General features: G+C 49.0%; 5 protein-coding genes across 5 annotated transcripts; 4 read left to right on the top strand and 1 right to left on the bottom strand.

Annotated features, from left to right (window-relative positions):
* Window positions 1-100: 100 nt before the first annotated feature.
* N7457_007183 (uncharacterized protein) lies at window positions 101-562 on the top strand (the record flags this gene model as incomplete). Its single annotated transcript, XM_057178226.1, has 2 exons — window positions 101-151; window positions 191-562. 2 exons carry the CDS (start codon window positions 101-103, stop codon window positions 560-562), a joined length of 423 nt encoding a protein of 140 aa, XP_057029970.1.
* Window positions 563-1,948: 1,386 nt separating this feature from the next.
* N7457_007182 (putative C6 transcription factor Prf) lies at window positions 1,949-4,924 on the top strand (the record flags this gene model as incomplete). The annotated part of the gene is made up of 6 exons (XM_057178225.1): window positions 1,949-2,261; window positions 2,341-2,641; window positions 2,699-3,218; window positions 3,278-3,769; window positions 3,824-4,072; window positions 4,127-4,924. The coding sequence occupies 6 exons, from the start codon at window positions 1,949-1,951 to the stop codon at window positions 4,922-4,924; spliced, it is 2,673 nt and encodes an 890-aa protein (XP_057029969.1).
* Window positions 4,925-5,695: 771 nt separating this feature from the next.
* On the bottom strand, window positions 5,696-7,193 carry N7457_007181 (uncharacterized protein; the record flags this gene model as incomplete). Its single annotated transcript, XM_057178224.1, has 3 exons — window positions 5,696-6,385; window positions 6,462-6,774; window positions 6,835-7,193. 3 exons carry the CDS (start codon window positions 7,191-7,193, stop codon window positions 5,696-5,698), a joined length of 1,362 nt encoding a protein of 453 aa, XP_057029968.1.
* An 876-nt stretch (window positions 7,194-8,069) lies between these two features.
* Window positions 8,070-9,652, top strand: N7457_007180 (ribonuclease P protein subunit p40; the record flags this gene model as incomplete). The annotated part of the gene is made up of 7 exons (XM_057178223.1): window positions 8,070-8,213; window positions 8,268-8,412; window positions 8,543-8,605; window positions 8,683-8,784; window positions 8,840-8,983; window positions 9,034-9,373; window positions 9,430-9,652. 7 exons carry the CDS (start codon window positions 8,070-8,072, stop codon window positions 9,650-9,652), a joined length of 1,161 nt encoding a protein of 386 aa, XP_057029967.1.
* Window positions 9,653-10,026: 374 nt separating this feature from the next.
* On the top strand, window positions 10,027-11,944 carry N7457_007179 (uncharacterized protein; the record flags this gene model as incomplete). The annotated part of the gene is made up of 2 exons (XM_057178222.1): window positions 10,027-10,180; window positions 10,236-11,944. The coding sequence occupies 2 exons, from the start codon at window positions 10,027-10,029 to the stop codon at window positions 11,942-11,944; spliced, it is 1,863 nt and encodes a 620-aa protein (XP_057029966.1).
* Window positions 11,945-12,945: the final 1,001 nt, after the last annotated feature.

The following is a 12,945-nucleotide window of genomic DNA, read 5'->3' as shown; positions in this document are numbered from 1 at the left end:
TGTCTGGAAAACATTGCAATGGCCTCGAGCCTTTGAATAGCGAAGAAAGGCTCTTTTTGCGGTCCGAGGAATAAAGTGGTATTTGCATTTGCACGCATCTATGTCGGATGAGACATTGAACATAGCGGCACTGCAATCCCTTGTGTCTTCGGTTTTTGTCTTGATACAGCGAAATAGAATGAATATATAGATAGACAACACTGTTGACCGTTCACTCCGGGTCCCTGAGTTCAATGCTATCCCCGTGGACTCTGAGTTAGACATCAATAAGCGCTTTGCCAATGGGGCTCTCGGACACCTAGGGACTCGGCGTTGCATCCTGCATGTCACAAACCCCGAAGTGGTGATACTGCGTCTGGTGGAAAACGTGTCCGACAAGTCAAACTGGGAATGCGACGTCTTTGACGAAAAGGTTGTCATGCAAGAGCATGGTGAAGCCATGTTGGACTCACAACTAGGAAACGACTTGTGCTTTGAATGGGACATCGATTTCGATATGGATCTAGTCTCAGCTACCATGGGCAGCTACCATGTGGAATTGATGCACTCAGCAGCTGCATGACAAGGCCATATGTCTCATAGAGACAGGCTATAGCCTCACATTCAATGCCGATTCTCGAGTCTGCTAATTTGACCTGCTAGTCGGAAGCGACTTGCGGCAGTCATTGCAAGACTTACTTCGTATATTTTTGAGTCAACCTCCCAAATTACCCAAGGAAGAAAACGTCCCAGGCCCGAATAGTGAGTCGGTCGAGCCCGCCACCAACTATTCATATCCCTTTTCCTGGTGGACCCCTGTTACCGCATTTGTTCTACCCAACATATACTCGTACAGCTCCATGAGGGGTGACGAGACCCTGTCCCTAGTGATTGGGGCCCTCATGTGAAATTCACTCAAGAGTTTGCAGATATGATCACGAATAATATAGGTGATTGGTCAATTGATTTGGCCGAGGCACAGCGATGGGAGAAGGAATCGGAGGTGGAAATGCAAACCTCGGAGGTAGATTAGTATGACTTCTGGAGGCTGATTGAAGCAATGGAACATGGTATTGTAGTTACTCCTTCAATTAAGCGTATGCTTCATAGTAGACTAATATAGCTTCCGGGGCCTTGTCGAGGACATCATGCAACCCATTGTACGGAGTACGGAGAACAAGATCATCCCCTACACCATCTCTCTACCCACATGTAGGAAGTTTGGTATGACAGTTAGGAGCAATACATGTACTTTCCGGAATTCATGAAACCCCTTCCTGTAGTGCTTTTGTCTTAAGAGTAGCCCTGGACCTCGGGAGTGAGCTGGGCACCTGGCATTTATGTAGTCACCTGTCAATGCCTATATGCAGATCATGATGGGAGGCGTTCACCTCCTGAGCACCGTATAGTTGCTCAGCCTTGGTGATCAAAAAGCAACAAAAAAGTGGACACTATAGTGGAAAGGGAAAGTCAAGGTCTCCAATCTGATGTATGGAGTATCGTTGGAGTCCTCCGTATCCTGATCAACATAGATCCCCATATGTATGCCAAGCCCCCAGGCAACTGTCTGGTGCGTGGCCCTCTGCCGCGTTGGGGCATAGAATTGAAAGACGATTGCATGGTTTCCATTAGAATGTGATCGAAAGGAAAAATAGGGGTCTTTGTTTTGTTATCTAACATTTCATATCTCATACGTCGATGAAGACACGTTGGGGCGGAGGAACCATCGGCCTCCCTGATACGAATTCCCGTCGTCATCCATAGACCTTCGTCCCTTCTCATATCTCCCCACGGAAAATCCGGTGATGACCAAGTGAATATTTCTGGCTTGTTGAAGCCTCGGTTAATCATACATTGATCCACCCAAGTTTTTCGCGCCGATAAACCAGAGTTGGCCAAGCTCAATTTCCGAGCTCGTCCGTTCAAATTACTCAGCCGTTACATCGTGACATCTGGAATCAGGCCCGCGATGGCGGCACTTCCGCCGTCTCAATTTGGACGTGAATCGGCGCAAATCTCCGAATCTGGCCCCTCTCAGATGGAATTCCTGTCCGCTGAAAGTGGCGCCGCTATCGAAAATACTGACACCGCAGAAAGGAACTTCGTTCCCCGCCCCAAGCGCATCGCGTGTGTGGTCTGTCGGAGGAGGAAATTACGATGTGATGGGAGACGACCGAGCTGCGGAACCTGTTCACGTTTGGGACATGAATGCTCTTACGATGAAGTGCGCAAGAAGAGTGGCCCAAAGCGGGGATATGTCAAGCAGCTCGAAGCTCGATTAGGTACGACTTCATTGAGTACAATGATCGCAAATGCTCTTATAACAGTGGAATGTATCGCTAATGATCATATCTGGATCAGCTCAAGTAGAGACTCTTCTCAAAACCCAGGATTCGGAACCGACCCAGCGAATCTCCCCGACGCAACCACCAGAGAATACATTCTCAGCGCCTATCCCCGATGAGCCCATATTGTCTCTGCCTGACCTCCCAGACCTTGGAGGCATTGGTGGTGATATGGAGAATTCTTTCTCAGCTTCGACCGTCCCAGGCGTAGCTCAGCCAGGTGGAATGCCATACCATCCACCCCATGCGACTCAGTGGGACTTGATCAGTTTAGGATTGGAAGAGCCCCTTCCTTCACAGGATGTGATCGATGAATTGTATGTACCCCATTTGGGTTTGATCTCGAACCGATCTAATACAAGGTACCCATCTAGGGATGCTCTATTTTTCGAGAAAATATATCCAATGATGCCCATTATCCATCGTCCTCGTTACTTTGCAGCTCTAAACCTTCCCCCTCATATGCGACCGCCGATATGCCTGCGATACATTATGTGGTGTCATGCCGCGTCTGTCAGTAAGAAATACTTCTTTCTACATAATCATTTCTATCTGCGAGCACGCAAGTATGCGGAGATGGACGAGATGAAAGGGTTCGGAGAGAGCATCGTCAGCATCGCACATTGCCAAACGTGGATACTTATCGGCACATACGAATTCCGCATGATTTTCTTCCCACGAGCCTGGCTGAGCGTTGGCAAAGCTGCAAGGTTAGCACTAATGCTTGGGTTGAATCGGCTTGATGGTGTTGGTCTCGACGTCAAGCAATCCATCTTACCACCAAAAGATTGGACTGAACGCGAGGAACGCAGGAGAGTTTTCTGGGGCGCATTTGCTACAGATCGATATGCCAGTGTTGGAACCGGTTGGCCCATTCTCATCGAAGAGAAAGATGTCAGTACCTCTTTCGTGTCCCTTTTACAGTGAGGAACGTGATATACTGACAAGATTAGATCATGACGAACCTCCCCGCGTCCGAGGAGTCTTTTACAAATGGCAAGCCACAACGAACACTTCGTCTGGCTGACATTATTATAGGCGACGGTGTCGCAACATTAGCACCGTTTGCATGCGTAGTGGTTGTGACGAGTCTCTTTGGCCGTAACCTCGTTCATATACACCGGCCTCATCCTGGTGATAACGATCACGACCTTAATGGAGAGTTTTGGAAACGACACAGGAGCCATGATAATATTCTTTTGCATATCTCTCTCGCGTTGCCCGATCATCTTAGGCTGCCAAGTGGCATGTCGGATGTGAACGTCATTTTCGCCAACATGAGTATTCATACTTCGACTATCTGCCTCCACCAAGCGGCGATTTTCAAAGCCGAAAAGAACAAGATGTCAAACCAGATCACGACGGAAAGCAAGCGTAGATGCCTCGTGGCCGCAAACCAGATTTCGAGCATCATGAAGATGATCAGCCATGTTGATTTGACAAGCGTAAGTCTCTGTTTCGCTTTCTTGTCCATAAACATTCACACTCATATTTTACAGTTAAATCCGTTCATGTCATTCTGCCTCTACATTGCTGCTCGTGTTTTTGTGCAGTATCTCAAATCGCGGCCAGAGGACTCGAGTGTTCACTCCTCCCTACAATTCCTCATCTCCGCCTTGAATGCCATGAAGATTCGAAATCCTCTGACTGAGACGTTCCTTGTTCAGCTGGATGTCGACCTCGATGGAACTGGCATTCGCGCTTTGGATGACAGGCAGATAACCTATACGGTCGCACATTCAATGGCAGTACGTCTCCCCTTGGCCCCGCTGGCTCCGTGAAGCTAATCTCAATCTCGCTAGAAACCCTACTGCGCCGAAAATCGCGACTGTGTTCCCATTTACAACGTTCGTGAAAGACAAGAAAATGCGAGAGATGAGTCTGTTCAATACAGCGCGAACCGTGGTGGCAATCAACAGCCCATAGCAGGCGACTTGACGGCATCTCTTCCTAGCCGTAACAGGGAGTCAAATCCACAGACTGCCGGATTAGCACCCTTCAATAACGATGACACAGCTCGTCTTTTTGGACCTTCCACTCAGGCGACATGTCCAAGAATGAACCAATCCGCACAAACAGATGGTATAGTTGACATGGAGATGGGATTCTCACCTGATTTTGGCAACCTCAGCGACAGAAACAACCCACCATCAGACCATCCAACCCCTTCAACATTGAATTCGTCCTCCAACACCTCCTACTCGATTACCGGTACAGACGACGTACCACCCGCAAACAAGCAACAAAAGACAAATTCCATGTATACTAGTCAGGCGTCAGCCTCGTCTTTTGACAAGGTCAATCCAAGCGATATGCCTCAACGAGCCCCAAGTTCGCACACATCCGACATGACTGCTGTGGGCAGTCGATTCTATCAGAACAACTCTGGTAGTCCGTCAATCCCCCCGGATGCGACAAACTTGTTTTCTATACCATCTGCCTGGGATCTTCCGGCCTCAGATTCAGAAACCCGCAATGGGGATTTCAGCAACTTGAACATGGAGTCCTTCAGTGAATCTCAATGGTCACAGATGTTGAACAATCAGATTTTGGGTGAAAATGGGACTAATACCGGCTGGGAAAACTGGCGACCATCATGAGTTCAGCACGTGGTGCAATGACATCTCTATGAAAGCCATTCGATGTACAGCCTTCAGTTCCAGCAACCGATCAAGCTCGAGATCACTCATGCTCCCATCGTTGGACGTTGCGGTTTATGATCTCTTACTCTGATCAATCCCCCGGACTCCTACCCTCGCACTTTGCAAGAGCATTGATCATCTACTCTATCAATTTTCGCCGAGGATACCCTCTCTGGCTTGGGAATGGCCGTCATTCCAATGGATGACTTCTTCTCTCAGTTTCTCTCCTCGGTCCCCAACCTGAGATCGATACACGTGAGGCATTGGCATCTTACCCTCATAAAGACTGGGGTCGCTGATCACGTTATTCGACCCGGACTCTCCGAGGTTGAATACTAACCACGAAACTCCCCTTAGATAATTGCATCTGCGGCTCTCTTCTTGCCGCAACATTTGAGCGATCTAGTGGATGAAACCGCATTGAGATCTGCTATTGAAATGACTTGATGATGAATGAATATACGGTCTCTTGGGGGCGAAACTCTTCACTCTTGGATAACCTATCCGACATGACTTGGGGTATTTTGGGGCTTTTTCAATCATGTCAATAAACTACCAGAACATTACATCACATATTCAAGAACCTCATTGGTATTACATATCATTCAATTGGGTTGTGTTCAATACATCATTCATAATAATTTTGGACAATCATCTAGATCATACAGGTGAGGGCAAACATACGCTCGCCATGGGATAGAAAGTTCACGTCAACACCAGCGCACAGGTTTACAATCCACCACCACCAGCACCGACAATCTTCAATCCTCCAGGGCTGGAACTACTAGGTCCATCGGTAGTAGTCGAGTAAGCCAGCCAGTAGCGAGAGGGGTGCCACGCGACAGCGGAGACACCAGCGTTGATACCGGTAGTAGGAATCGTATAAATGCTATCGCCGGACTCGGCATGGAAGATCTCCAGTCCGTTTCCAGCACATCCGAGCTCGTCGCATGCGCCAACAATGTAGCGGCCATCGAAACTCCAGCTGACACCGCGAATGGCACCGCCATTCTCGCTGGATAAAGTGCGACGGCAGATCCAGTCGGTGGTGTCCCAGAGGGAGATGAGGGCGTCACTTCCACCAACTGCGAGGTATCGGCCTGTTGGCGCAAGCGCAATGGAAAGGCAAGCTGAGGTGTGGGCGTTGAGAGTGTGCATAACATCGAAGGAAGGGTAGGAAATGATTTTGACCTTGCCTTCGCCGGTCGTCACGAAGATGTGCTTCTCTTGGCGTTCTGGGGTCGGCATGCACCAGGAGAAGGTTGTGGCATTCGTTTGTACAGTTTGAGGGTGGGGATCGAGAGCTGTGTAGGTGGTCGCGCCGGGAGTAGAGGAGGGAAGGTTCAGCGCATTCACGCCATCGGGGTGGGTGGTTGGGGAGGAGGGGAATTGAACAGAAATTGGGATCAAGGTATCATCCTGGTCATATATCGTATGTTAGTGGAATTGCCATGAAGGAGATCAAGTCTGGGGAATCACGGCATTGGGTGATTACCTTTTTGCCGACAATCATTGTGCTGCCGTCAGCAGACCAGGAGAGAGTAAAGGCTTCGCCGCCGACATCGAGACGGCTCACACAGGTCTTGGAGCGCACATCCCAGAAGCGCACTGTACCATCGGCCGAGCAACTAGCCAGCTCTGCATCGCGAACTGGGTTGAAAAGTGCCTTCTCAATGCCAGCTGTGTGGCCGCGTAGTTCAGTGGAGTATCGGACGTGAGGGCGCTCTGGGTTCCAGATTCGAAGAGTGCGATCTGCAGAGCCAGTAGCAATCAGCTGGCCTGTGGGGTTCCAAGCAAGAGTGCGGATGCTGTGGTTTCATTGTTGTCAGTGATGAAGGACACTCTCTGTGAGCAATACTTAAACTTACGTGTGAGAGCCTGGGCCCTTGGAAGCAGGATCAAAGTAGTTCTGAGTCTTCACGTTCCCAAACACGAATGCGAAATGGTCCTTGTGTAGGAGCTCGCGACGTGGGGCCGCCATGTTTTCGTCCACTTCTTCCGCCTCGTCTAGCAAGTCGTGCGAGACTGGGTTTTGGCCTGCACACAAGCTGGCAATGAGGGCAAGAACAGAGTCTGGAGAAGTAGCACCAGGACCCAGCAGCTTAGGCTTAATGCTTCTTGAAGAATGGCGAATGGAGGAGGGCGTGCCCGTAGAGGGAGTCGGAGGGTAATTGCATACCGCCTTTTGGCGGTCCGATACTGCCTCCAAATCGTTATCGGGTGCCATCGCGATTACCGCCTTGGGCACACCGCGTTATCGGTATCGGATGACTTCGGAATCTACCTCGTTGTGCGTTGAACGTTCCTGGAGAATTTAGGGAAGAAACCAGGAGGTAATGAAACTGAGGTAATAAGAGAGGAATTGAAGTCAATAGACCCCGTGTTTCCAAGGTTTGGCTGGGCCTCAGCGTTTCCTCCCCGTGAGAAACAATTCAAGAGGCACGGATTTACCAACCAACCATGAATATATGATGCTAGAATTGACTATGCGTCAAATATAGACAATTTCAAACAATTTCTCTTGTTATAGAGGTCTCCACTCAATGGTTTACCTTATAGGTACTCGCAGACTATTCCCGGCATACCTAGTCACGGATTCCTTCTTACTGGCAGTGTTTTGTTTGTCGGCCTATACATACACTGGTGGATCCACTAGAGCCCCTGGCTCGAAGAGCAATCTGGAGAGAAATAGAATAGTAGACAAGTTGATCTCTCGTCAGAATGCATTGAAGGGTTTAGGGTCGCATTGGTATAATTGGCACAATTGAGCAACTACATACTACCCTGGACAACATATTCATTTTACAGCACTTTTGTGTTGAATCTGTGCCATTCACATTCGATTCATTCTACCTAGATGTTTCCTTAGGAACTTTGAAATAACATTTTGACGGTTACCTAGTGTAGGAGAATATATAGAAGAAAATGCGCAAACAAGATGCCAACACCTGAAGGTGGTTTGATAGCTGCAGCCTTATGGGTCCGATAAGCCTCCCATGAGCTTAATCAAACCTCACCCTTCGGCTGAAAAAATTAACCCATCAGAACTCAAGAGCGTCAACTGTCAACCATCAAGCATCGATTAAATAGCATTACGGACATTATGTTTGAAGAAATGGACGATGCATCACGTCGTGAAAAGTGTTACACCACCATAGCTCAACTGCCATCGTTTATCGACCCAAAACAGATCCCGACTAAAAAATCGCCATTTTCGGCGATCCAGAATCATGCGTTTGTGCATTCTGTAAGTAACCTGTGGATTGATCCGAGGAATGTTTACTTAACTGACTATGTAAAGGTTGAGGTTATCTTGCCAAAGGAGGTCTGTTCACAGATCACGTCTTCGCTCGAGGGCAAGCCAGAGAATCCTCGCTATGCTCGAGTCTTCATGAGACCCTCTGCTCTGCTTGAACATGAATTTTTCAATAAATACATTAAGTCAGGTACTTGTGTCTCTAGCTCAGTCCATGAGTTCTTCCTGATTGGAGTGTCCTTAAGTTGCATAAGCACTAGACAGCTTCTGTGCCTAGGCAATCCATCTTCATGGAATAGAGAATCTGACTCAAGATATAGGAAATATCTTGATGATATCCGAAGGACGTTCGGGATCTGATAATGTCTTCACACTCCGAGATGGTTCGTTTCTCCTGAGTTTGTGGCTTGAGGCGTTGCCGTCGGGGCAGTGAGTCCTGAAATTAACTCGATTGAAATAGGAATTCTTCGAATGGAGTTAGGAAAGGAGATCTATGAGCGGACAGGTCTCACAGGCAAACCTATCCGTAGCGGGGGCAGGAAACACGCAAAAGAAAGATTCCGTGTGTATAAAAAGAGCAAATTGACTAGTGGAAACTTTACTGATAATGTCGTCAGTGGTGGAGCTAAACTTACGGCTACCCTCAATGCTACATGGAAAGAAAGGGTTCGAAAGAATCGTCTGGGCATTTGACAATGTTTTGACTCAATCAGTGGCGTGGCTCTTCCTCGACTTGGAAAGCAGCTCCGGCTGGGATGAAGGTGATGATGCTCCGAACCCAAGAAGGGAACCCGACTAAACTATTATTCAGGAGACAAACCAATTAAAAAAGCCCAACCGCAGTTGAAAACCTGCGAACCACAGGAGATTGATCACGAGCAAGTAATCACGCCGCCGTTTTATGAAGACGGGAAATTGCCCGAGGGAATGTCGGAAGGGGACCTGCAGGAATATTCTGGCTCTCTATCCGAATGGATTGCCATGGTTCAGATGGGTTCTCCCCGAGTTTCTGGGAATGACGATGTCGACCCGTACCTGAGCCGGTATGCTGTACCAGATGCAGATGAAACCCGGCCCTCGGATTTGAAGAGTTTGAAATGGCATGGTTTCATATCGTCCCGCTGGGTCATGCAGCTGTTTCTCAACCTGCTGTGAGTTTTGAATTCCTTCATATATGGTCGGCAGCTGACATTGTTCCAATGGACAGGCAAAGCACTAAGGCCAGTAATTCCTGGTTTGCGCTTGCTGTCTCTACCCTGGGGAAAGAAGCCGTCGAAGGAAGGGACGGTTTCACAGTGATGGTTCTTCCTAGTGCACAGCCCACTGTACAGTCCCAGGGAAATAGCGAAGCAAGAGACCGAGATACTCGCTCTGGTAGTCGGGTGACTCTATGTTGGGAGTTGATGGGAGCGTCAGTGACCGAACCCTGACCTAGCCCTTGCCCTTGTGACGCCAACCCAGGGCATTGAGGCTATTACCCCGGGGCTTGGATCCACGGAACCTTATTGTACTTTCCTGAATAGTCACAGGAGGTTTTCTGATCTCTCACCCCCCGTCCCCCCTTCTTTCTCTTCTTTCCTTCTCCTTCCTTCTCTCTCCCTCTCCATCTATCCTCATTGCAGTTTCCTTTTGATCCCTTCACTTTACATTCCATATTGCTATCTAGCAGTTCTTGCTCTTGAGTTGTACTACTTGTTCAGCAATTGACACACTCAATTCACCCGTTTATTCAAATTTCCATTTCTCCTCACCTTCGTTGAGCCTTCACCTTGTACTTTCCTTCTCATTCATCTTGTATCTTGCCATGGAGACCCTTCTTTCCTCTTGTCGCCCGTCTGGCGAGAGCTCTTTTGAAGAATTGTTTGCCTCTTGCCTTGGCGATTGGGAGAGGTCTGCTCCAACTTTGAGCTCTGAAGAGCGTACCTGTCTACCCACCTACGAAACCATTCGTTTTGATGGTAAGTATTTTTTCCTAATTCAAGACCACCAAACATATCTGATTTATGTCCCCAGGACATAAACCCATGGATCATGGGAATGCTGGCTTGGACTTTGACAAGGCCTTTGCCGAACTCGATCCCAAAGACGACCCAGTCCTTGGCCTAGATACTCTGGGCAATCTGGAAGATCTGGCCCTTGAGCAGCTTTACCCCCAGCCACTCACTCCCATCGTGACTTATGACACCCCACCGAGCTCTTGCATGAGCCAGAGTGACACAGTTACTCTGACTGATATCTCCAACTTTTCCGAGGACACAGTTCCTCTGACTGATATCTCCAACTTTTCCGAGGACACAGTTCCTCTGAATGATATCTCCAACTTTTCCGAGGACACAGACTCGGGCTCTGCCCTTGAAACTGATACAGCCACCTTCGCTACTTCCGCTCCACTGAACCAAGATGCTCCACTCTCCTCTACCTCTGTCTTCCAGGGGAATGCAGATACTTCACTCATTTCCGCCTCTGTCTCCCGAATGAACAAAGGTCCTTCCCACATCTCTGCCTTGAACAACCAGGCGACCCCAGTCGACCAAGTCGCTCTGATCGCTCAGCTTGGTCCGCACACCGGACTCAACTTGAATCACGTCTCCGCATTCAACCAAGCCAACTTCGGCACTGCTGCTGCTGTCGTGCAAAATGCTCCAATTGCTCATACTCCGTATACTGGAATAGATATGAACCTTGTCTCCGCATTCAACCAAGCCAATTTGGTCATTCCTGCCCCGGTCGCGCAAGCTGCCCCAGCCAGCTTTGTTCATCCGGCAACAGGGACTCACATTAGTCAAACCGACTCTGGCACCTCTGGTTTCCTGCCCGGTCCCGCCAAGCTCTTTACCATGGAAACTGCCAAACGGCCACCCAAGCAGAAATCGAAGCGGATTCCCCAGAACAAGCAGGTTGATGAGCTCCATGGAGATGAGAAGAGGAAAATAACCTTGACGACCCCGCGTAAAGCGAAGGCAAAGAAAAACCAAGCCCCTATTACACCTCTTCAAAAGATTGCATCTGTGACCCCAATGACCCCAGTGAAAGGCGTGGTTGGCACGGTCATCCCGCAGACCCCCGCGCCGCCAAAGACACCTGCCCCACTGATGACTCCTATGACCAGAGGAAATGAGCAGACTGTATCAAAGGCACCCATCGCGTACTCCAACCCGCAGCAGCGGCTTCAGATTCGAGAGAGACAACTTCGTTTTGAATGGCAGTTACTCCAAGCACAGCGAGCCCACTTAGAGCAGCAGCAGCCTCCCAGTGATGCACAGCAGCTCCAGATCTACGAACGGCAGACTCAGCTCCACAACGATCAGTTGAATATATGCAAACAGAAGATCATGCACCACAGAGAGCAAATGCGTGGATTCATGTACCGACAACAAAATCTACAGCATTTCCAGGCTGCAGCTGCTCAGCGACCTGCCTACCAAATGCCTGCAGTCTATCCTACCCCTCCCAAGGAGCGAGTGCAACCCACGCTGTACCAACCCCAGCAGGTTGCCTTTTCCGCTCCAGCCATGGGGCATGCACAATCCGGTTCCTCTCTTTCCTCTGCCTCGTCCTCTGCTTCGTCTGGCAAGAGGAAGTTCGAATTTGTGGAGAATGTCGTTCCTCCCAACTTTGTGGCCAACCCCAATAACCATGCCCGCTGGGATGTTGGCCCTGCTGGGGAACGGATCTACTTGAACGGGCGTCAGGCCAAGAAGGCCCGGATTGCACAGAAGTAGGATGGCAATGGGGCCTAGGGACAGGAGGGGAAGGGTGGGGGAAGGGTGCTTTTTTCGCTGATATCAATGTCCAGTGTATGTGTACATGGATGGGAGGATGAGAAGTTGTGGGAGGAGGAGGAGGAGGAGGAAGGGTCCTCTGGCCCCTGTATCTGTATCTTTAATCAAATCAATATTCTTACTTCTCAATTCCCAATTGAAACTGAATCCACGACTTCTTAGATATTTCTCACTTTTCTGGCTTCAGGTGAAAAGAGTCTCAGCAAATTGAGAGAAGCCAGACGTGTGATCTTGTCATAACTCGGTGAGCTTGCCACCCAGTCAGGTAAACACTTCTTTCATATTCAATGCTTATCCTCAGCTATACTGTTCTCTTGTCTTGACTTCTCTTTTCTTTGCTTTTCAACTTATTTTCAGAATAGACATCTTGTTGGAATCGAGTTGCTCGGCCTCTGCAACTTCCAGTATAAGCCAAGATGTTAGCCCTATAGGCTTCAGACTCTCTTTCCCTCGCTTTACAAAGCATTTAAGCACCGCAATGCACACCTCATTGCCTCTCGACGGGCTGTTCACTACTGTCAACCAGACTCTGGGCCTTCAACAAGACAAGCTCAGCTTTATCTCATCTTCCTTCAGACTTCGTGTCATTTCTTTACAGGATCACATATCTGGAATCGCGCTATCCCATCTCTGAATCTTGTCAATTCACGCTTGGCCAACCCTGCTCTGATAGCCCAAGTTACGCCAGCTTCCAGGCCTTCGATGCCCACGTGGCTCCACTCACTACTGCCCTATCCGTTACGTTCGCACCGGGGGATACAATCTGCTTGCGGGGATGGTATTTGCGCCATGGGACTACGGATTCGCATTGCTCTTGTTTATGCGATTGTTGTTGTGATGGCACGGATCAAAGGAGGGTGTTGAAGTGAGGAATGCAGGAAATTCGAGGCCACGAAGTTCAGCCTGTATTTGTGCCTTTGAATAAATGCTCATTCTTGCTA

Source organism: Penicillium paradoxum (assembly GCF_028828445.1).
Source record: "Penicillium paradoxum strain IBT 22861 chromosome Unknown utg000006l_segment0_segment0, whole genome shotgun sequence".
NCBI lineage: Eukaryota > Fungi > Ascomycota > Eurotiomycetes > Eurotiales > Aspergillaceae > Penicillium > Penicillium paradoxum.
Note: the sequence above shows the minus strand (reverse complement) of the source record. Positions and strands in the feature narration are given on the sequence as shown.